Source organism: Lontra canadensis, unplaced genomic scaffold (assembly GCF_010015895.1).
Source record: "Lontra canadensis isolate GAN:19392208 unplaced genomic scaffold, GSC_riverotter_1.0 scaffold78, whole genome shotgun sequence".
NCBI lineage: Eukaryota > Metazoa > Chordata > Mammalia > Carnivora > Mustelidae > Lontra > Lontra canadensis.
This window is the reverse complement of record NW_022631072.1, coordinates 5170721-5193887: the sequence shown is the minus strand read 5'-3', so window position 1 is coordinate 5193887 and position 23167 is coordinate 5170721. Positions and strand designations below refer to the sequence as shown.

At 40.2% G+C, this 23167-nt stretch overlaps 1 protein-coding gene across 1 annotated transcript in view; it reads left to right on the top strand.

The window, feature by feature from the left end:
* The window catches only part of TTC27 (tetratricopeptide repeat domain 27), a 169858-nt gene that overhangs the window by 106400 nt on the left and 40291 nt on the right, over positions 1-23167 (top strand). The window contains exon 13 of the mRNA XM_032881906.1: positions 8117-8344. Coding sequence (XP_032737797.1) covers positions 8117-8344 — 228 coding nt within the window. The remainder of the gene's footprint in view (positions 1-8116; positions 8345-23167) is intronic.

Here is a 23167-nt window from a genome sequence, read left to right as displayed (position 1 = left end):
ACACTCAGACACCCCCAATCCTTCTGTGACCCTGCAGGACCTGAGATGACACTGTCCCCGTGAGGACTCCACCCCTGCTTTGCCTCTGGAGCAATGTCCCTCAGTGGAGCTGACTTCTAAAAGTTGGGATTTTGTGCTCCATTGCTTTGCTGCTTGCCGGGAGCCAGCCTCTCCCCCTGTGGTCTATCTTCCCATTGCTTCGGATTCACTTCTCCCTACATCCTACCTTTCAGAAAGTAGTCGATTTTCTGTTACTAGAATTGCTGTTCTTCCTCTCTTTGATCTCTTGTTGAGTTTGTAGGTGTTCAGAATGGTTTGATAACTATCTAGCTGAATTCATACGACCTGATATCATTTCAGTCCAGTACTCCTCTGCCATCATGCCCAGGAAGCTGCTCTTGTGTTTTTTAATTTCTTCAGGAAGCTACCCCATTTTGGCCCTTGAGACCCATGTTCCAGTGAATATTATACCCAGAATTGATATTGTTTGGTAACAAGATGTTGCATACCACTCACTCTCTGTATTCCTCATTTTTGTAAGAGTTTAGATAGATAACGAGTTGGTGAAGGAAGTACTTGAAATCCTCAGTAACTTAGCACTTTCAAATGTGAAGGTTTTCATGATTATTTAATCTTTCACTTGTATATTTGTCTTTGCAAGGTTGCCAGCACTAGGTCTGTGTTGTATGACTTTGGACATACAACATGATCTTTACAGTCTATATTACAGTGCATTTAGAAGTAGAATAAGTATTTGTAGAATGGTAGTTTTAGGTCATGCAGGTGTTTAAAGGGTATGACCTGATGTTCTGAACCCTGGATCCTATTTTTTGTATTGTATACCTGTGGAACATAGTACTTCCTTATAATCCATTTTATTTCTATAAGGTTGGTAGTAATTTCTCATCTTTCATTTCTGATTTTAGTAATTTCAGTTCAAAGAACCAACTTCTGGTGTATTTCTTTTTTTATGTATACTAATCTTTCTTATTTTCTTCCTTCAGCTTCTTTGGGTTGCGTTTACTTTTTTTTTTCCTAGTTTCTTATGGTGAAAGATTAGATGATTGCTTTGCTGTCTTTTTTCTTTTTCAAAATAGGTATTTACAGCTCTAATTTCCCTCTAAACACTGTTTTCACTGCATCCTGTAAGTTTTGTCAGATTATGTTTTCATTTATCTCAATGTTTTTAATTTCCCAGTGATTTCTTTTTTGACCTATTAGTTATTTAGGACTGTGTTATTTAATTTCCATGAATTTGTAAACTTACTAAATTTCTTCTTTTTAAAATTTATTTTTTATGCTCAGTTAGCTTTATAGTACATAATTAGTTTTTGATGTAGTGTTCAATGATTTATTAGTTCAGTGTAATACTCAGTGCTTATCTCAGCCGTGCCCTCCTCGACACCCATCCTAAATTTCCTTTTATTATTGATTTCTAATTTCATCCCATCATAGTTGGAGAAGATACTAAGTATGACTTCAGTCCTTTCAAATTCACTGAGTCTTGTCTACAGCCTAATATGTAGAATATACTGGAGAGTGTTCTGCTGCTGTTGGGTGGAATGTTCTTTAGATGTCTTTTGGGCTTAGTTGGTTTATAACATTGTTCAAGTCTTCTATTTCTATCTTCTATATAACTGTAATATCTGTTATCCAAGGTTGGAAAGTCAAGTCTTCAAATATTATTGATGAATTGTGTATGTCTCCCTTTAGAGAAGTCAGTTTTTGCTTCATGTGATTTGGGTCTCATGGTTAGGTGAATGTCTACTTACAATTTTGTCTTCTGGATGGATTAAATGTTTATCATTAAAATATACTTTCTTTGTCCTATTAACAATTTTAGTCTTAAGGTGAATTTTGTCTATTAATTTAGCCACTCCAGCTCTCTTTTGGTTCCTGTGTACTAGACCTCCCACTTCCTTCTTTCCTTTCTTCCTTCCTTCCTTCCTTTTCATCCCTTTTGTGTGTCTGAATCTAAAGTGTGTCTCTTGGTTAGATCATTTTTTTATCCTTTCTGCCAATTCCTGCCTTTGATTGTTGTATTTAATCCTTTTACATTTAATTTATTTACTGATAATGTAGGATGTATATTAGTCATTTTGTTATTTTCTATATGTCTTATTCTTTTCTCTTTCCCTATTACTGCCTTCTTTTTGGTTAAATGGGTATTTTTTTTACTGTGCCATTTTAATTCCCTTGTCATTTTTACTTTTTTTTAAATTTTATTTTAAGATTTTAGTTTTAAATTGAACTCACAACCCCAAGGTCAAGAGTTGCCTGCTCTACTTACTGAGCCAGGCAGGTGTCATTACTTTGTGTGTGTGTGTTTGTGTTATTTTTTTAGTCCTTGTAAGAGGGATCAGAGGGATCATTTAAGATGGTATGTTTTAAGTGCCTATTAAGCCCATCATCTGGAAATCCTCAGTGAGTTTCTATTAATTGCTTTTTTTCTTATGTTATGGCCATACTTTCTTGCTTCTTTGCATATTTTTATAAATTGTTGTTGAAAATTGGACATTTTAAATAATATAATGTGACAACTCTGGAAATCAGTTTGTTATTTCTGTTTGTGATTTTTGTTTGTTTGTTTAGTGATATTTCTTGACTAATTCTGTAAAATCTATGTTCTTTGTCCTGTGCAGCCACTGAAGTCTCAGGTTGGTTAGCTTAATGGGCAGCTAATGATTGGACAGAATATTCCTTGAATGCCAGAATCAACAGGTCTCCCAGTCTTTGCTGATGGGCTGTGTGTGTGTGTGTGTGTGTGTGTGTGTGTGTTGGAGCATGCTTCTAACACTGAGGCAGGCAGTCAGCAGCCCTGTCCTAGCTTTCACTGACTTCTGGTGCGAAGCCTCTGAGTCAGCCTGAGGTGAGAGCTTATGGCTTTCTCGGGTCTTATCCTGAACATGTGCAGCACCCTACACATGCCTTCTGGATTCCCATGAATATGTTGGAGCCTTTCAAAGCCCTTAGGTACTCCTTACTTCCTTTTTCATTTTTAAGTTTTTTGGTTAGCCTGTTGTTTGTCCCACATTTTATTTACCACTTGAGACAGCTACAAAATTAACCAGTTGTAATTGTTTTAGACAAAGGCTTTTCACTGGATGAACTCAGAGGTTTATCACTGGATAAACTCAGTCATAGACAACCTTGCAAATGGATTCTTCTAGGCAACCACCAGCCAGGTCAGATAATGACAGTTCTTTGGAAATGAGACTTCAGAAGAGCTCTAATCCCACTTTTTTCCCTCTGGTGGCTGCCAGGCCACCAATCACCACGATTGCCTGCTGTTGGTTCAAGGCTACTGCAGAGTTGGAGAAAATGAAATAGGAATGGTGCAAGTTAAAATCACACAAACTTGGTAATCTTACCAAGATATCAGCATTTTTTAGGGAGAGGGGTGGAATAAACATTGTCTGGATTATTTCAAGTTTTTGGTTGATTTCCAGGGTTATCAATGATCAATTCCAGGGTTACCAAAAAAGTTAATTCTAATACTCTTTGCCAGTCTTCTTGTTGCTTTTATGGAGTAGGGAATTTTCAGAGGTTCTTAGACCACCATTTTTGCTGATACCCACCCGTGGAATATAGGAAAAGTACGGAACCTGAAATTAAGGTCCCAACTTAGTATCTCTTGGTTTTGGAATGACCAGCTGACCAAGGAATATAAGCTTCTATTTCTTTGTATTAAAAATGGGCATATTAATGTCTACCTCTCAGACTTACTATAGGGATTGAGATAATACATTTAATGCATATTGGATAAAAACCAATATATAAATCATTATCAAATGGGAGGACACATAAGGAGTGTAAAAGGCAAAAATGAAAAATAAAATTGTACCTTTCAGGTTTTGTTGATGGAAGCAGAGCCACTTTGAGTAGTTTTGGGATGTCATCAAGGGGCATATTAAAGGAATTAGATCTTATGCAGACATGGGGAGAGCTGGAGAACTGAAGCTCTGGAAGAGGGAGGAGAAATTATCAGGGAAAGAAATCATTTCCCAGACCACACGAAGCACTGGCATAGTGGCTAAGTCAGAACTCACCAGGAAATCGGAGAAGCTGAGGCCTTCCAGCCGTTGAAATGGAAGCATGAAAGAGGAACTTGTGGAGAGATTTGTGGAAAGCTGTTGTCTGTACGTAGCTGCCAGTCCTGTGGGTCCCCAGTGAAATGTCTGATGGTGGTCCTGGGACTGCTTTTGGTTGGCAGGGTCCACAATCAGAAGCATAAGCTGGATACATAGAGCAAAAGACAAGCTGGAATCCGAGGGGCATCTTTTGCATCTTGTGTGACACCATAATTAACCACAACCACCGTCCAAGAGTAAAGGCTGTTGATTTACTTCTGCCTTTCAGATCCCCAACAAATTCCCCACTGACCAACTGTAATGCAAAGTCTGAAGGGAAAGGGATTTGGGGAATCCTAGTTTCCAGCTGAAGCAAGTTGATATAGCGGTACATATGATGTACTAGGCCTACCATGGGATCTACTGACTCCCATAAACCCACTGACTCATCATGGTGATGTTCTGGGTCCCAGAGGAATAGCATTAACTAAGAACTTACCAATCCTGATAAGACAGGTATTTCTTCTCCCTCAGGAAAGAATTACCTGGCAAATGTTAAAGTTTATGTCTTTGGGGATGACAAGAGAAGAATTAGTTTATATGATAGTTACGTTACAGTGGGGTCCTTCTTCATCAGTATTGGCCCGCCCCTCCTTTCCTCCCTCCCTTCCTTCCTTCCTTCCTCCCTTCCTTCTTCTTTCCTTCCTTAATTTTTAAAAAAGGCTCTGACTCTGAAATCCCTCAAGGATTTCTCTCCCAATTGGGTGAGAAACAGTGTTTTAGGATGGTGACTTGGGTCAGATGTCTGGTGTCCAAACCTAGGGTTTTTTTTTAATGTTATATAGATCAAGTTTGGACTTAGTTGGCTGTACATATAATTTGGTCCTAAGGCTTCTTGGTCAGTCAGCCACCACCTAAGGTCCATTCTTGTTGCACTGTTTTTGTTACTATTCTGGCTGTGACTGTTGCAAGCAACTACACTCACCTTGCTTCCAGGGGTTAAGTGCTATCAGCTGTCTGTTACCTTGAATTCTGATAATCCCCACTGAGCTCAGGAAGCTCATTTCAACTGAGGGATCTTCAAGTTTTTCCCCCCAGCTTACACAGGCATTTATATAGCACTTTTCAAAAATGCTTATACTCCGTATACAATGTATTTCTCAAAGCCAAGATGAAAGGAGTATCCCCTGGGCCCTCTTGGAGGACATTGGGATGGGTGAAAAGGTTGTAAATAATAAACTGACAACAGCCTTTTCTTCCTAAATTCTTGGATTCTTTCTTCCACATCACACCAAGGAATTTCTGGCATCTCAGCTTAGTTTTGGCCACATTCGAGTCCAGATTTTAGTCCGACAGTCGAGCAAATAATTTAGAATCATCGTCAGCTTCTTGAGTTAGTCCTATGAATCAGAAATTTCTGATGAGTACCTTAATTGCTTATAATCATGATCCACAATTTATCTATGGTCTATCCCCCTTAGAATCTCTTTTTCCCCATGGTCCAAGATTTTCCCCTATAGAAAATAATAAAATCTTGTGGTTCTCTTGTGTATAAGTCTACTTACATGTATGGAGACAGTAAGGAATGGAAGGGGAAGATATGAAGGGAATTGGCATTCTGTTGCAGGGTACCTCCCTGAGGTGCAGTAAGTCATTCTGTTGTCTTTAAGCAAAGTAGCACAAGTCTTAACAGATAGGGGAGGGCTGCCTCACTGGTATTGGAAGCTCTGTAGGGTTTGGAGATTTCTATTATCTGACTCATCCCCAATGTCCTTAGTTAAATTCTTAGGTCTTTCTCTTTCATGATCCATGGCCTCTTCTCCTGACCAAGATGAAGGGAGTAGTACTAGAGTAACTGTCCTGTTTTAAACAATCACTGCAGTTACTATTGATGTGAACCAAACCACATCAAAACTTAGTGGCTGAAAACAACAGGAATCACTTCTCTTTCATTGTTTCTGTGGAACAGAAATTTAGGAAGGGCTTGACTGGGCCACTTGTGACATGAAAAAGGTGAGGTGATACAATGTTAACTCTAAATGAACTTTGACAAATTGAAGACGTGCATGATTAGCACCAGAGCAATCAACGAAAAATAACCAAATGCCTTTTATAGCTAAAAGGCAGTAGAAGGAGAAAAATGAATGACTAAAACAATCAATTAACCCAACCAAATGCCTTAACTTGCACACAGATCTAGTGAAACTGACTTTGTCCTGTATTGTCAGTCAGCAGTCATGCAGGAGCAATGTCTACATCAGAGTTTTGGCTGTACTAAGTTGGCAGGTACAAGGGAAAAGAAGTTCCTTTAGGAATCATAGACATTCCTTGGTTTTCTGACCTTGAGGATTTAAAATGCTGAACATTGTTTTCTTTGTTGAGCTGTTCAGTGACCTTAGAAGCAGCTAGCTCACCTCACAATCTGGTAGCCTCAGAATCCTATCACATAATTCACAGAAGCCTTACATTAGGTTGGTACTTTATTCTGAGTTCCCACAGGTGATAATTTAAGAAATTCTTTCGTCTCTGGATATCATGGACTACCAATGTTACATCCACTCATGATCGCTGGCTCCTCATGTCCTCAAATCAACTAGATCAGATAGCTAGTCACAAAAATTTATTTTCCGCAGGCGTAGCCTTCAGAATTTCTGGGAGGGTGTGGGTATCAGTTTTCAATGCCATATCACCAGGAGAAATGCCTTCAACTACACTATGAGATCATTTCAGCAAAAATCTTGCCGTGGCTGCAGTCTGGTACATGTAATTCGGTTGGATACTGTAGGTGTATATGTAGATATACATGTGTTGGACATTTAGATGACCTTACAGAATTATGGTTAAATACAGTAATAGCTATTGTGTCAGCTGTTATAGAGGAATTACATGGATGTTATTTGAAAATGACATGGGTATTTTGGCTATTTGGGATTTAGAACTCTTTTTGTTTGGAAACTGTTTAATAAATTCTGGTTCCATTTTCAGACTAGGCCTAAAAAGCCTACATAACCTGTAACTCCTGCAGAAGTTCAGAGGAGCTAGCATCCAGAGATCCTTTGAGAAATACATCCACCTTTTTTTTATTATTTAAATTTAGTTAACATACAGTGCAATATGCAACCACCTTTTTAAAAAGATTTTGCAAAAATTGGACTGCTTAAGAACTCTAGCGGTGTGCAGCCTAAAGCGATTCAACTGTATGGACTTTACGATCGCCAGCTACGTAAATTATGGAGTCTAAAGTATCTTGTTAACTACAATAGGATGGCTTCCTGGCTGTCTACATCCGTTGCGTCCCTGGCGGTCTTGACATCTTTGGTGACCCCACTGCTGCTTATGGGAAGGTGTTTGTGTGTGAGGATGGAAAGCAGAGCTGCTAGCATACTGTTGAAACTGATCAGAAACAAGGGGTAAAGGGGCAGGGGGGAGTGGAGTAGTAGGGGTAACAAGTCCAGAATTAGTTCAGCTGATGAGGTGGACCTTTGTGAGTCATACCCAAGCTTTTGCCATATACTGAGGATGGTCTTTAATTCCTAAAGTGAGTGGACTGTCTGGAAGCAGACCTCATGATGCCAAGTTTTATCTTTGAGAAAAAGCAGTGACTATGAAGTTGTACCCCCCTCCTTCTTTTATAAATGCTTCAGCAATCCCAGCCTCCCTGAGCATGGCATTTTAAGAAAGGAGAAACAAAGCAAACAAACAATAACATTAAAAAGGAAAAACCTAATTTTCCTTGCTATTGGGTAGAGGTGAATTCAAGAGGCTGCTCTCACCTCTCCTTGGTGCCTTTCTTTCCGGGAGGATTCTGGAGAATTCCAGATGCCAGTAAATCAGCATTCGCCTCTTCTTGTTCTCGCTTTCACCTGTACCATAGTTGTTTTCTCTTATTCTGCCTGTGTCTCAGATGCAGGAAATAAGTGGGTTATCTCAAACTTTGAAAAGAAACATTTGGATCCTGTGGGATAAAGATGTATATGTGCTAAAAAAAAAAAAAAAATAGTCATTTGTCACTCTAAGCAATTCAGTTATTTCTTCATTATTTCTAGGCAGAAGAAATCCTTAGGCAAGAGCTGGAGAAAAAAGAAACACCGAGTTTATACTGCTTGCTCGGAGATGTCCTTCGAGACCAGTCTTGCTACGACCGGGCCTGGGAGCTGTCCCGCCACCGCAGCGCTCGGGCCCAGCGCTCCAAAGGCCTCCTTCATCTGCGGAACAAGGAGTTCAGGGAATGTGTGGAGTGCTTTGAGCGCTCGGTGAAGATCAACCCCATGCAGGTGAGACCGTTAGGAAAGCCCCATCTGCTCTGGGCACTTAGGTTTTTTTTTGCTTTGGTTTCTGACTGAACCAGTACCTCTTTCCTGCCCTCCTACCTGGTGAGCTTCGCTTTGCAAGCTGAGAAGGGAGCTTCTGCCGATCACTGTTTCTTGCTCGTCAGCAAAAACATTGGTTTTCTTTTAGATGCTTTCTGTTGTGTTTATGTTATTGACTTCTCTGTTTTATTTTGTTATTTCTTTCCTTTAATTGTCCTTAATACACATGCAGCTATGAAAGTTAGGTTCTGTTTCCAGCACATATGTTAGGATGAAATGGATGGGAGTCTGAATTACAGTCCTTGTAGGACTGGGCAGGGGATTGTGGAAATCAATAATGGAAGCAAAACTCATATAAACAGGGTAACATCTAGAATGGATTATTGATCATTTAAGAAAAAGTCTATATATACACATTTTTAAATGTTCAAAAATTTTTTTGAGGTTTGAAAAAATAGTACAAAAAGAGTCTGGATCTTTAAAATAAGTGACAAGACAGATCCACAGGAGAGAGGGAATTTTGAGGGGGAAGAAATTAACCTTACTTCGTGCTTAATGATATTCAGTTGGTAAAATGATTCTATTGTCAGAAATGGTCATTTTTTTTTAAACCATGCTTTCTTTTTATCTGTTTTCCTATTTCACCAATCAGATGCACACATTACTGTCAACCATGGGTCCTGACAGACATGCACACTGACTTGGTAGAATTCTGGTGAAAATACTACTTTGTAATCAGCTCCTCCTGTTTACTGAGGAGCTTACTGTGACCCAGATACCTTGTTGGGCATTTTGTCAGTATTTGAACTTAAGACAGTCTGACTGCAGAGCCTGTGTGCTTTTTTTTTTTTTTGAAATTGTGGTAGAAAGCAAATAACATAAAATTTATCATCTTCACCATGTCTCAGTGTACCGTCCCACAGCATTAAGTGCATTCCCATCGTGCAACCATCACTACCCGCCATCTCTACACCTTTTTTTTTATCCTGCAGAACTAAAATTTTGTACCCACTGAATGGTAGCTCCCTATTCTCCCCTTTCCTTAGTCCCTGGCAGCCATCCTACTTCCTGTCTCTCTGTATTTAACTACTGTAAGTACCTCAGATGAGTAGTCTCATAACAGTATCTGTACCTTTGTGACTAGCAAATTCCCCAGCATAATGCCGATGTTGTAGCGTGTGTCAGAATTTCCACTGTGATGGATATACCACCTTTTGTTTATCTGTTTGTGGTTGACCACTGGGTTGCTTCTGCCTCTTGGCTCTTATGAATAGTGCTGCCATGAACAAGCATGAGCAGAGATGATCATTTTTGAACTGGGTAGATTTGGGGCATATCTTTTATATTGAAAAAAATTAGAAGTACATTTTTGAGCTACTTGCTTGCTTTCTTCACTCTGGGTAATGAATAGAGTGAGAACCTCCCAAATCAGCCGGTTGTTAAGAAGTCTGGGGAAGAGATTATCAGCAGAATTAGATGATCAGCAGAAATTAACAGATGCGTTCAGCAGTTAGGATGTTTCAAGTATACTGAGATTTGGCTTTCATGGACCTCTTGCTCTAACTTGGTGGTTGTCAGGTGGGGCGGATTTGGCCCTGCAGGGGCATTTGGCACTTTCTGACGGGGAGGTGCAGGGGTCTACTACTGCCATCTAGTGGTTGGAGTCCAGGGCTGCTGCTACACATCCCATAATGCACAGGAGAGCCCCCCAAGATAAGGAATTATCTGGCCTTCAAATGCTCAAATGTCGGTAGTGCCAAGATTGACAAACCCTGTTTTCATTTGATTATCGCTAGGCTTTTTTCTTTTTTTTGCGGGGGGGAGGCTCGTAGAAAACAGAACTCAATATTGTGTTGTTAAAATTTGCCCAACCACGGCTGCCCTAAGGAGTGAGAAAATAAACTCCCTCCCTTAGCCTCTGTAATCTAAGTTAAGTCAATGCCATGTTCCTCACAAACATGGATTACTGTCTCAAGCACACAGTCTCTTCCCAACAGATGCATTCACGGTTTCCTTGTTTTTCTCCTGCCTCACAGGCTCCTCCTTCTCAGTCTTGACAGGTTACTGTGTTTAGTGCTTAGACTTTATCTCTGTCTACAGTCGCTCCCTGGATTTCATCTGCTCCCATAGTTTTGATACTGTCTGTACACTGATAACTCCCCAACGTGGGTTTCAGCCTCATTTTCTCTCCTGAACTCTAGATCCCTTTGTCTAACTGCTCCCTCAGTCTCCCCATGTGTCACTCCAACTTAACATCTCGTGTCTGAGATGCTATTCTACCCCTCCTCAAGACTTTTGTTCCCAAGGTCATCCCCATCCTAAATTACCCTGACTGGTCTTTCTGCCTCTGTCCGGAATTCCCATCTGCCTATTCTCAATGACCATCCAAGTGGATCCTTTCAAATGTGAGTCAGATTTGTCATTCCTCTGCTCCATTCCCTAGTGTTATCAGCCCAACTCCCCGAAAGGCTGGCAGGGCTTCTTCCAGCCTAACTCCTCTTATCCACCGCCCACCACCCTTTACCCCACATTAGCCTCTTTGTTCTTCCCTGAATATTCTAGGCGAGTTCCTGCCTCAGGGTTTTAGCACTTGCTCTCCCGCTGTCTAGAACTTTTTTCCAGATATCTACATACCTCACTCTTGTCTCATTCAAGTTGTTGCTCATATCTTACTTGTTCATAGGGGCCTTCCACAATCATTCTATGTAAAATCACAGTCCACTTTCCACCCTGCCTTATACTCTTTCTTTTCCTGATTTTTCTCTAGAGCACTTAGCACTTTCTAACACTTTTATAGCTTACTTTGAAAAAAAAAAATATTTCTCCTTCCTGAGAATGTAAATCCTATGAAGGCAGAAGTTTTAAATTTGTATGGCTTGTTTATATTTTCCTGGTGCCTGTAACAGTGCCTAGCACGTATTGGGATTCAATAATTATTTGTTGAGTGAGCAAATACATAATATCTTTAACCAGTTCGTCAATCAAATATAGATACTAATTGTCTGCTGTGCACATAGCTCCGAGTCAGAGGATGAAACAGTAGCAGCAGATCACCAGAGAGGCTCATTTATACCCTCTAGTACAGTCTAGTGAAGCAAACATGAGCAAAACTAGCCAAGAGTATAAGGCATCAAAGAAATAGCAAGTGAGTTACTTGTAAAGCCCTAGTTACATAGAGGTCAAAGAGGTAGTAGAGATAGGATGGTAGATAGCGAAGATAGGATGTTGCATCTGGCTTTGGAGGGCAGTACTTGAATAGGCCAAAAGGAGGGTAGTGGTTGAGGGCATCCAGGTAGGTGGACAGTATGAGCAAAAAACCCTGGAAACAGGAAGATAAGGGGTGTGTGTGTGTGTGTGTGTGTTGGGGGGGAACAGAGGAGTTAGTGAATAGGCTAGTTTTGGAGAGTAAAAGGGAATAGGGAGTTCCAGTGGGAAATCTGGATTGGAGCCAGATTATAAAAGGTCTTAAATGTGAGGCTAAGTTCTTTGGCTTTTTATTTGGCTCCCAATCTGGTTCTCTAACAAATGTACTGAAGACAGAGCATTTGGTTTTGCAGACCAGGTTTGGCAGATTGGGAGCCACTGAAGGGCTGATATGTGTTTGGCTTTATTTTGAATGAAGGAATGTGGTTTGCATGCAGGTAATTTAGGCTTATTGTCCTGGCAACACTGAGGCCGTGTGAGATAACTGGATGTGGACAGGTTTGGGAGGCCAGCCCTAGCCTAGCGTGATGGTTATCAGTGTGGCAGGGGCAAGAGGAAAACGGGATGGCTATGAGGGAATCTGTGAGGGAGGACTTGACAGGGCTTGATGGTCTCATTATATAATTTTGAATTAATTACTTAGCAAGACAAAGAAATGACAGTTGCTCAAAGCAGCGTCACAACACAAACAGATGTTATGCGAGCATATTTTGTAGTTTGTTGTATGGATCCAACTGAGGCAGGCTGTGAGCCGTGCCGAAGTATGCAGGCGTGTGGTGCTACTTGTACAGAACTACTACAGGATGCAAACTTGGACTCCATAGACTTTAGAACCTGGGATCCAAGTTTGAACTATCTCTGGAGAAGGAACGCTCCTACATGCCGTCGTCTCCATTAAGTCCTGGGACAGAAGGAAAACAGAACGGAATTTAAGAGAAGAAGGAATTTAAAGAAATATATTCTCTTCTTTCAGCCATTTCCAAACAGGTTTAATAACAAACTTGAGGCGAAATGACAGTGATGCTTGAATGGCTTTTGTGCATTGCAGTGATATTCTGAAACCACATTGGTATAAAAATAGGAGTGTTTGGTTTTATATCAGGGAGAGTCTGCAAAACCAAATGCTCTGTCTTCAGTACATTTGTTAGAGAACCAGAAGACGTGTGTGCCATTTCCATTTGTGCTTTGAGATTGCCGGCTGTTGTTCACGCATACCTACGTGTTTCATTTTCCCAAGCGACTTCTGAAACGACTGAGATTCGTCCTCAGACTTGAGTGTGTGGGCTATTGAAGCCGAAGAAAGTGGGAGGAAGTGATAGCCAACCCCCCCAAGCACGATCTGCAGTCGCAAGACCAGGATTAAAACAGAAATCCTTGTGTCTCCTTATTATTCGCATTGTCCCCTACTCTTTTTTCTTTTTTTAAAGATTTTATTTATTTATTCAGCAGAGAGAGAGATCACAAGTAGGCAGAGGCAGGCAGAGAGAGAGGGGGAAGCAGGCTCCCTACCGAGCAGAGAGCCCAATGCGGGGCTCAATCCCAGGACCCCAAGATCATGACTTGAGTTAAAGGCAGAGGCTTAACCCACTGAGCCACCCAGGCTCCCGCCCAATATCCCCTACCCTTAGGTAAGAAGTGAAAACAAGGAAATTGCTCAGATATCAAACCAGTATGTGTAGCTCTGAAAAAGGAAAATACAGCTTATTATTTTTTCTCAGTACCAACACCATATTCCTTTTCTTTTGTCAGCCCCTCCCCAGTACATGTACCGTCTACCCCCCCATTTATTTTCCTGAACTCTCCTCCTCATTGAGCTGGTCACCCACCTCTGTAAGGTTATATGATATTACTGTAGTGATTACATCCAGAGACACAGTAGGCAGAACAGCTAGGGTGGAGAGGAGGCGGGGGGGTCGCCAAGGACTGATGGGGTCAGGGAAGGCCCAGCTGGAGATGGGGGAGGAGTTAGCTCAAATGTGCCCCAAATGGTGGAAGGTGGGTCAATGTTCAGAAGGGGAACTGACTTCCCAGGGAGGAGAGCATCAAGAAAGCCATGGGTTTGAGTGTTCATTAAACATAAAAGGCCACTTTATGCTTGTTATCCTAGTAACCCATCCTGTTTAGCGTTTGTCTCAAGATTTTTCATTTCTAAATGAAGTATTATTAATTGTTGCATAAAAAGCCGTTGGAATGGGTTTTCACAGACATCTACTTTGTACTTCCATCTTCTGCCATAATCTTATCTAGTATTAATTTTATTTGAGGCCTTGCTAAGATCTGAACAATGACTAGTAACAGCCTGTCTGTTTCTTTCCAACCCTTTTCTGACACGGCTTGCTGACATTACCCTTTTAAGGACTGTGTGCGGGGTGCTTATTGATATAACCTACTTTGCTTGCTCACAGGGGCTGAGAACCGCCACCTTTGGGTTCTGGGTGGTGGTAGGAGAAATACTGGAGCCAATGTCTTCGTAAGCCCCCTGGTATATATCAGACATATGTGCCAAGCTGCGGCCCCCATGAGGCATGACGTTGCCTGGCTACCAGTTGGCAGGATTAGTTGGAAATGTGGGGAATCAGAGGCTAGACGTATGGGGAGCAGAGCAGGCCTGCCATAAATAAAGTGCATGGGGAACAGTTTGAATTCTCTTGCTGCTGTGGTTTGATCACTTATCATATGGCCTCAATATACCATTATTTTTGTATTATGTGGCTTGGTAACATTTTATATAGTTTATAATAAACCCTTTGGCAGCATTCGCCTTCAAAAACCAAACAAACCAAAAAAGTGTGTTTTTGGAGGACAGTAGGAACTCAATTCTCATTTGCCAAGAGAGCTAATGAGCCTGCACAAAATGTAGTTGACATGTACCCTCCACCTCAGGGGCCATGGTGGCATCACTGACAACATGAAAACCACAAGACCTAAGTCTATTGAAGAAACATTAGCATTTACGTCTAAAGTGAGTACTTTTTTTTTTTTAAGAAGTCATGTCCAAAGTTGATGAGTTAATATGTGGCTATAGGAGATGCATTTTCATGTCATTCTGTGAGGCTTGACTTTTTATCCAGAGCAAATGAAAATGAGCACAAATGTACGTATATGAAAAGTTGAGATCTTAGGTGTTAACGTGCTAGCTCGTTTATTAGAACTAGTTCAGTACCAGTTGAGTTCAGCAGTTTAGTAGAATAGTTCAGTACCAGTTGAGTTCAGCAGTTTAGTAAAATAGTTCAGTACCAGTTGAATTCATCAGTTTAGTATCAGTGACAGCAGATGCTTCAAATAGAAAAGTCATTAATTCTGTTCACATAATGCTTTAATTTCTTCCATCCAGTTAGTGGATTCAAAGTAAAATTCTTGGAAATTCATTCTCTTAAAGGTGAAACATCTGACATTATTCTGGATGCTGTTGTAAATTCAGTTCACAAGTTAATGTAACAGATTAAAGTACTACTTTTTTAGTGGCGATAATAAGGTTATAAATTTTGGTGAAACAAGGCAACATGGCAAAAAGAATGCTCTTTCTGAATTAAGAAAACCTGTGGAACATGAATATACTTGGATTTGGCTGTAATGGTAGACATGATGTGGTCCAAACAGGCTTCTACTAATGGATATAAAAACTGGCTGTTGTCATTTACAAATATTTTCATGTACACAGTTTGGGAATTATAAGATTCTTATAACACATCTGATGTTGAATTAAAATTTCTATAGTGTGGCAGTATATACTTTTCTGTTTCTTCCCATCAAGTGGACTTTAAAAATGTTTGAGTTTTTGAAGAATTATTTTACAGGTGTCCTACAATGATACGAACTTTTAAGAAAAAGAGTTTTTTTGCATTTGGCTGTATTGCATTCATAATCAATTGGAAATCTTTATGTAGTCAATTAATGAAGTTCCAAAAACTTCAGCTTTTTTAAAAAGAGTTTTAAGCAAATTGTAATTTTTTGTTGTTGTTGTTGCAAATTGCAGTTATTAAAGGTAACACTTTCAAACACGAAGACATTGAAATTTTCCATAAAAAAGAATAGTGAGAGCTCAGGGTTTAATTTTGAAATGTAAAGTTATAATTTTGAATATCTTTCTGTATTTGTCTGCTAGGGCTGCCATAACAAAATACTACAGACTAGGTGGTTTGAAATGACAAATTTATTTTCTTACAATTCTGGAAGATAACAGTCCAAGATCAGGGTGCCTTCAGGGTTGATTTCTAGTGAGGTCTCTCTTCCTGGCTTTTGGATAACAAGTCTTTTTCCTCTGTGTGCCTATAGTTCTCTTCTTATGAGGACACCAAAGTCTTATCAGATTAGGGCCCCACCTCTATGATGTCATTTAATTTTAATTATTTCCTTAAAGGTCCTATTTCCAAGCATAGTCACACTGGGGGTTGAGTATCAACATTTTGAATTTTGGGGGTTTAATTCAGTTTATAACATCCACTTAGGAATCTTTTCTTTGTAACCTTTTATTAAGCAAATTTCAACTATATAAAATATAAAATAGCAGAGAGACTACTATAGTGAGCCCTGTTCCCATATGCATAAACTGGCTTCAACAATTACTAACTTATGGCTGATTTTATTTCATCAATATTTCCCTAACTCTACCCCGTATTATTTTGAAACAAATCAATATATCAAAGCATTTAATTTTTTAAAAATTTTATTTATTTATTTGACAGAGACACAGTGAGAGGGGCAACAGAAGGAGGGAGAGTGGGAGAGGGAGAAGCAGGCTTCCCGCTCAGCAGGGATCCCCATGCAGGGCTTGATTCCAGGACCCTGGGATCATGACCTGAGCCGAAGGCAGCCGCTTAAGGACTGAGCCACCCAGGCGCCCCTCAAAACATTTAATTTTTAAATGTTTGAGTATGTATCTCTGAAGAAATGACTTTATAAAATAACCATAATGAGGTTCCTGGGTGGCTCAGTTGGTTAAGCCTCTGCCTTCAGCTGAGGTCATGATCTCAGGGTCCTGGGACTGAACCCCACATCAGGCTCCCTGCTCAGTGGGGAGCCTGCTTCTCCCCTACACTGCTGCTCCCCTCTGCTCATGCACTCTCTCTCAAATAAATAAATAATCTTTTTTTTTAAGTAATCATAATACCATTGTATTTAAAACATCAATAATAATTTGTAGGAAACTTTTTTTTTTTTTAAGGAGAGGGAGTGCAGAGGGGTAGAGGGGGTGGGAGAGAGAGAGAATATCAAGCAGACTCCATGCCCAGCACCGAGCAGGATGCCGGACTTAATCCCACAATCCTGAGATCGTGACCTGAGCCAAAAATCAAAAGAGTTGGACGCAGCCAACTCAGCCACCCAGGTGCCCCTGCAGGAAACTTTTATTGAGGTTTTGATTTTAATTCAATAAATTTATATTCTATATTAGAATTAGGCCTATAACTTAGCAGTCTCTAGATCTGGTGAAACTTAACAAAGAATCATAAATAGAGACAGCTTATTTGATGAATTTTGTCTTATTAAAAATATTTGTTCAGGGCGCCTAGGTGGCTCAGTTGGTTAGGTGTCTGACTGTTGATATTAGTTCAAGATCTTAGGTCTTTTTTTTTTTTTTAAAGATTTTTTTTATTTATTTGACTGACAGAGATCAAAAGTAGGCAGAGAGGCAGGCAGAGAGAGAGGAGGAAGCAGGCTCCCTGCTGAGCAGAGAGCCTGATGCGGGGCTCGATCCCAGGATCCTGAGATCATGACCTGAGCTGAAGGCAGAGGCTTTAACCCACTGAGCCACCCAGGTGCCCCAAGATCTTAGGTCATGATCTCAGGGTCCTACTTAAAAAAAAAAAAAAAAAAAAAAAAAAAAAAAAAAAAAAAAAAAAAAAATTGAAAAAAGCCCTCTAAACAGAGGCCAAAAGACAATTCCTAAGAAAAATACTTAAAAGTTTCAGTATTAACAAGATTAGTATTAAGAATATCCTCTAGGGGCGCCTGGGTGGCTCAGTGGGTTAGGGCCTCTGCCTTCGGCTCAGGTCATGATCCCAGGGTCCCGGGATCGAGCCCTGCATCGGGCTCTCTGCTCCGCAGGGAGCCTGCTTCCTCCTCTCTCTCTGCCTGCCTCTCTGCTTAGTTGTGATTTCTCTCCGTCAAATAAATAAAATATTAAAAAAAAAAAAGAATATCCTCTGTTTAGCAACAGGTGCTCTGAGTTTACTAGTTATCTCAGTGCATTAAAATTTTTTTTCAGCTTTATTGAAATATAATTAACATATTACATGATGTAAATTGAAAGTATACAATGTGATCGATACTTGTATATATTGCAAAATGCTTATCACCGTAGCATTAGTTAAATACCTCTGTCACCTTCTGTGTGTATGTATGTGTGTGTGTATTGATAATATTTAAAATCTACTCTTTTAGCAACTTTCAAGTATATGATACAGTCTTGTTAACTATAATCACCATGCTAGAATGTTAGAACCCCGGAACTTACTCAACTTATAACTGAAAGCCTGTCCCCTTTGACCAGTGTCTCCCCATTTCCCCTACCCTCTCAGCCCCTGGCAACCACCAGTTCTCTTCAGCTAGAGAGTTCAGCTGTTTCAGATTCCACATACAGGTGAGAACACAGAGTCATTTGTCTTTCTCTGACTTACTTCATGTAGCATATTGTCTGTCCTCAGAGTGCATCCACGTTGGCACAAAAGGCAGGATTTCCTTCTTCTTTATGGCTGGATCACATTCTGTGTTTGTGTGTGTGTGCAGGTATGTGTGTGTCCACATTTTCTTTATCTATCCATCTATTCCCAAGCAATTAGATTGTTTACATGCCTTGGCTATTGTGAATAATAGTGCCTTGAAAGTGAGGGGGCAGATACCTCTCTAAGATCCTGATTTCAGTTCCCTCAGATTGATACCCCAAAGTGGAATTTGCTGGGTCATATAGTAGTCCTATTTTTAACTTTTCCTCACTATATTTAGAAAGAATATTTTCTCAACTAAAATTATTATGATCTACAGACAAGAGTGAGTCAAAAGTTTTAGTAATATTAAATGCATTAATAACAATACATTTATAATTTATTATAATAATATATTAATAGTTATATATAATATATAATAATTTATTATAAATTATTATTTATAATAATAAATAATGACAATTAACAATGAAGAATGTTGGAGTAGACAGGTACTTTTATGAGAAAATTCTAAGTGCTAAGATCGTATCAAAAACAGGAATTAACCAGAAAAACAACAGTGATATGATATTAGATTAGATATGACTAAGGAAATGTATTATAAATATCTACTAACAACATTTCAGTTATTTTAATTCTGTAATATATTACAGAAATGTGCAAATGTATAGCTTGATTAAGTTCCTTTTGTTATATCTAAATTTCAGGTAATCAGCATTTAAATATTTTTGCCTTAACATATTTTTATTTTTCATTTTGAATAGAACAATCTCAAAGGTCCCCTGATACAATAAAACCAATTTTTTTGCTCAAAAATTTGTTGGTCAATAAATAAGACCTTTTTAAAGATATGTAACTTTAATTATTTTCTAATGCTCTGTTTCATTTTCAAAAATGTTGCAGTTTGGACAGTATATTACATGGTTGCCTAATTTAGCATTATCGAGAACCTACCACATACAGACACGGATGTGGGAATGAATTCATCTGTGTCATCCTGTCAGTGGAGAGTGGAGAGTCTCCACCAGGGAGTGATATGGCTAGAACTAGACTGTGAAGGGAACTACATGCCCCTCTTCAGGATTATCTAACCCTGTAGATGTGGAAGTCTGTTGTGATTTTGAATAAAAGAGTGATAGGACAAAAATAGTATTATAGGAAGTTTAAATAAGGAATGAATGTTACAGATGAGTGGGCAGTGAGAGTGCAAAGATAGAACAGGTTGAAGCCTCGTTACAAGGGGACATCTCCTAGGACTTAATCATTTGGACTGGCAGGATAGAGGGAGAGCTTGGAATCCGAGAGGATGCCAGTTTTCTCACTTGTCTGATGAAAAAGGAAGATGTCCCTGTTGATAAAATATAGAGATTTCAGAAGAAGGAAAAATATCTTTTACAGGAGGTGATGTGATTTTGGATATTGACTATGAAGGCATGTTGCTGTATCTAAGCAGAGATGGCTGATCGTGCATTGGACATAAGAGACTGAGCCCAGTAGGAAGGCCAGAATTGAGCTTGCAGATTTAGGGCTTTTTTTTGTGGAAGCAAGATAAAGCCATGCAAGTGAATAAATTCTTTACACAAAATCTTGGAAGAGAACACTGAGCAAAATCCTGACCTTTGAGCAGCAGTTGGAGGAAGGTAGAAGAAATAGCACCAGTGAAAAAAGATTCAAACAAAATACACCAGAGTCTTGGTCAGAGGGGTAGGGATTCATGGAAAGGATTCATGGGAACTAAAGGAAAAAGTATTAGTAATGTCACATTGTAGTGATGAAGTCCAGAGAGGGCCAAGAAGAGGTCATTGGATTGGAGCTCACTAATGACCTTCAGAGCCAGCTTCAGAAGGTTTAGAGTGGGCGGCACATGAGGAGAAGGATATACCATGTGTAGACTGTTCATACTGGGAGCACGTCGAAGAGATAAAGAGTCAAAATATCATGTACAAGGGCAGAAGAGGCAGGTAAATCTTTGCAGGATACCGGAGACCTTTACATGGTTGAGGGCAGTGGATAAAGGAGAAAGTGAATCCAGTGGGTGGAGGAGAGAGTGAATGTTACATAGACAGGGAACGGTAACTAGGGAAGATCATTCTAAGGAAGAGTGAAATGAGCAGAAGAGATGAAGGTATTAGCCCTAGAAAAGGAATAATGTTTCTAATGACACTGGAAAGAAGATGAGAGCATTACTATTATAATAGCAATTTCTAGGAACCATCTTCTGTAGTCTAAGCTGGAATGTAAGCATAAACCATTTTGAGGTATTGAGGAGGCTACGGAAGAATTGTGTTAAGACATGGCCTCTTGCCCTTCTGTGGTTTCTATGGGCTAAATGAGGAGAGGAGGCAGAAATAACTTTGTATGTGGCCAGGGGGTAGAGTAAATAGACATCATGCTTTGGATGCCTAGTGATGGCAGTATGAATGGGGATGTGCAGATGTTCTTTTTTTTTTTTTTTTTTAAGTTTTATTTATTTGTCAGAGAGACACAGCAAGAGAGGGAACACAAGCAGGGGGAGTGGGGGAGGGAGAAGCAGGCCTCCTACTGAGCAAGGAGCCCGATGCGGGGCTCGTTCCCAGGACCCTGGGATCATGACCTGAGCTGAAGGCATCCCCTTAACGAATAAGCCACCCAGGTGCCCCGATGCAGATGTTCTGAACTAGGAAGAATGGTTGGGATTTGGATGGGAGGCAAAGTTGGAAAAACATGTTTCAGGAAAGGAGACTAGCAGATGCAAAAACCAGCCATGAAGCTGACAAAGATTTCTTGACAAATATTGGTTTTCACTGTTTATTTTTTATTCAGTTGTAATGATGATGATGAAATGATAGCAGCTAACTATCGAGTGTTTACTAGGTGCCAGGTACTAGTCTAAGCATTTTGCATGTATTTTTAATCCTCACTACAATCCTTGAGGTACTTACTGTTTTTACCCTCATTTAACAAATAAGGAAACAGAAGGTTAAGTAATTTGCACCAGTTCCCACAGCTTATGACGGGTGGAGCTGGGATTTGAACCTGGAGTTTGTGGTTCCAGAGCACTGACTCTTAAGCTCTTTCCTCTTGTCTGTAGAGGACATTGTCTTATGTTAGGAAGTAATGGTGAATTTGGTTGAGGTCTGGTTAGAAGTTACAAGGGGCGCCTGCGTGGCTCAGTAAGTTAAGTGTCCAACTCTTGGTTTTCACTTAGGTCACGGTGTCAGGGTCGTGAGATCAAGCCCCTCATTGGGCCCTACGCTCAGCACAGTCTGCTTGAGATTCTCCCCCTCTGCCCCTCCCCCGTTCGTGAGCTGGCTCTCTCTCTCTAATTTAAGAAATAAATAAAAATCTTAAAAATAAATAAAACCTAAAGTTAAAGAAATAAATAAAGTCTTAAAAAAAGAAGTTATGGAAAAGTTTGAACACAAAACTGTCATTTGAATTATTTTCTCCCTTTAATGGAGAACCACTGGGGTTTTCCTCAGGAGCAAAGAGAGGTTCTAACTTGGGTGTTTTGGAATGATCCAGCACATGGCCTTGAGTGTCTCTGCAGGGCTGCGGAACTTCAGAGGGTCTGAGGCAGCCCTTCCAGCCCATGCTATACAGAAGGCCCCACATGTGACACAAGACTCTGGCAGCGTTGGTAATTATCTTTGGAATTGTGTTCATCCTTGATCTGTAGCGGTCCATTTTTGACGTTATCAAAGTTTTTGAAAGAAAATGTTTTTATTGGAAATGGGGTTAAAAGAGTTCCTGTTGTGAACTGGTATTAGCTCTGGTGGAAAGAGTCGAGGAATTGGAGCTTACATTCCGATGGAGAAAACAGAATGAACATATGTGAGTAATATGTAGAGAAAAAAGAGATTCTTTCCTTTTTGTTCTTCCTTTTTCATATTGGTAAGCAATAAAAAATGAACCTCTTAAAGTCTCACTTGCGTAACTGCCAGGAAACACAAGCGCTGCAGTGAACATCTGGGTGGTAGCTGTGACTCCCAGGGTAGCAGGGAGGCTGGAAGCCTTGGTGCCCCGAACCTGATTCTGAATCCTGGTGGCCACAAAGAACAGACTGTAGGTCGGTCACCTCATCTTTCTGAGCTTCAGTCTCCTTGCTTGTAAAGTGGAGATTATAATACCTGTCTCCGTGTGCCACAGGGGACATTCGAGCCAATGTATGTGCAGCGTCTAGATGTTTCCAGGCCCATAGTTCTCAGGCATGGATGGTACATTATGGACTTTCTCTCTCTCCTCCCTGTTGCCGTGCGGTAATAGCAGTGGAAGGAAAGTAGCGTTGCCCCATTGTCTGTAGCCTAGGAAAAGGGAGATACACCAAGCAGGAGACTCTATGTGCAGATGACATGTGAATGCTTGTACTACCTCACGTTGCGAATTCTCTGGAAGGAGCGGGCAAATACCGGTGGTAACCAAATCGAGGGGAGGAATAAGAGGAGAGCATTAAACAATGAATAGCCTGTCTAGTAAAAAGAAAAAGTGTCTGTGTAAAGTTTATTTGGTTCTGTAGTTTAAACAAGACACCGCAATAGAGGACGCTTTTCCTTTAGAGAGAAAGAGAAGCTCGAAGCTGAGGATGTGTGTTTCCTTAGAAAGGAGAACTGCCTATTCAGTAAATGAGAAATTTGGTTATAAAAGAATTTTAAAAGAATATGAGCCCCAGGCATCACTTCAGGAAAAGCTGTCACCAAAGAACATTGGTATCGCTCTTGGATTTGTCTTGGGTCATTTCCTGTTTAAGGAAACCACATTCAACCACTTATCTACATTCGGGGTCATGGGAATGAGTCAAGGACGTGAGAGGAGGCGATGGAGAGTGCAGCGCGGCCTTGAGGATTGCTTCTAACGTGTGGACCGTTATACATGATAGCTGAACAATTCGGTCAGTCCAGTGAGGAAAACTAGCAAAAGTGTGAGGCTGCTGACCATTCGTTCT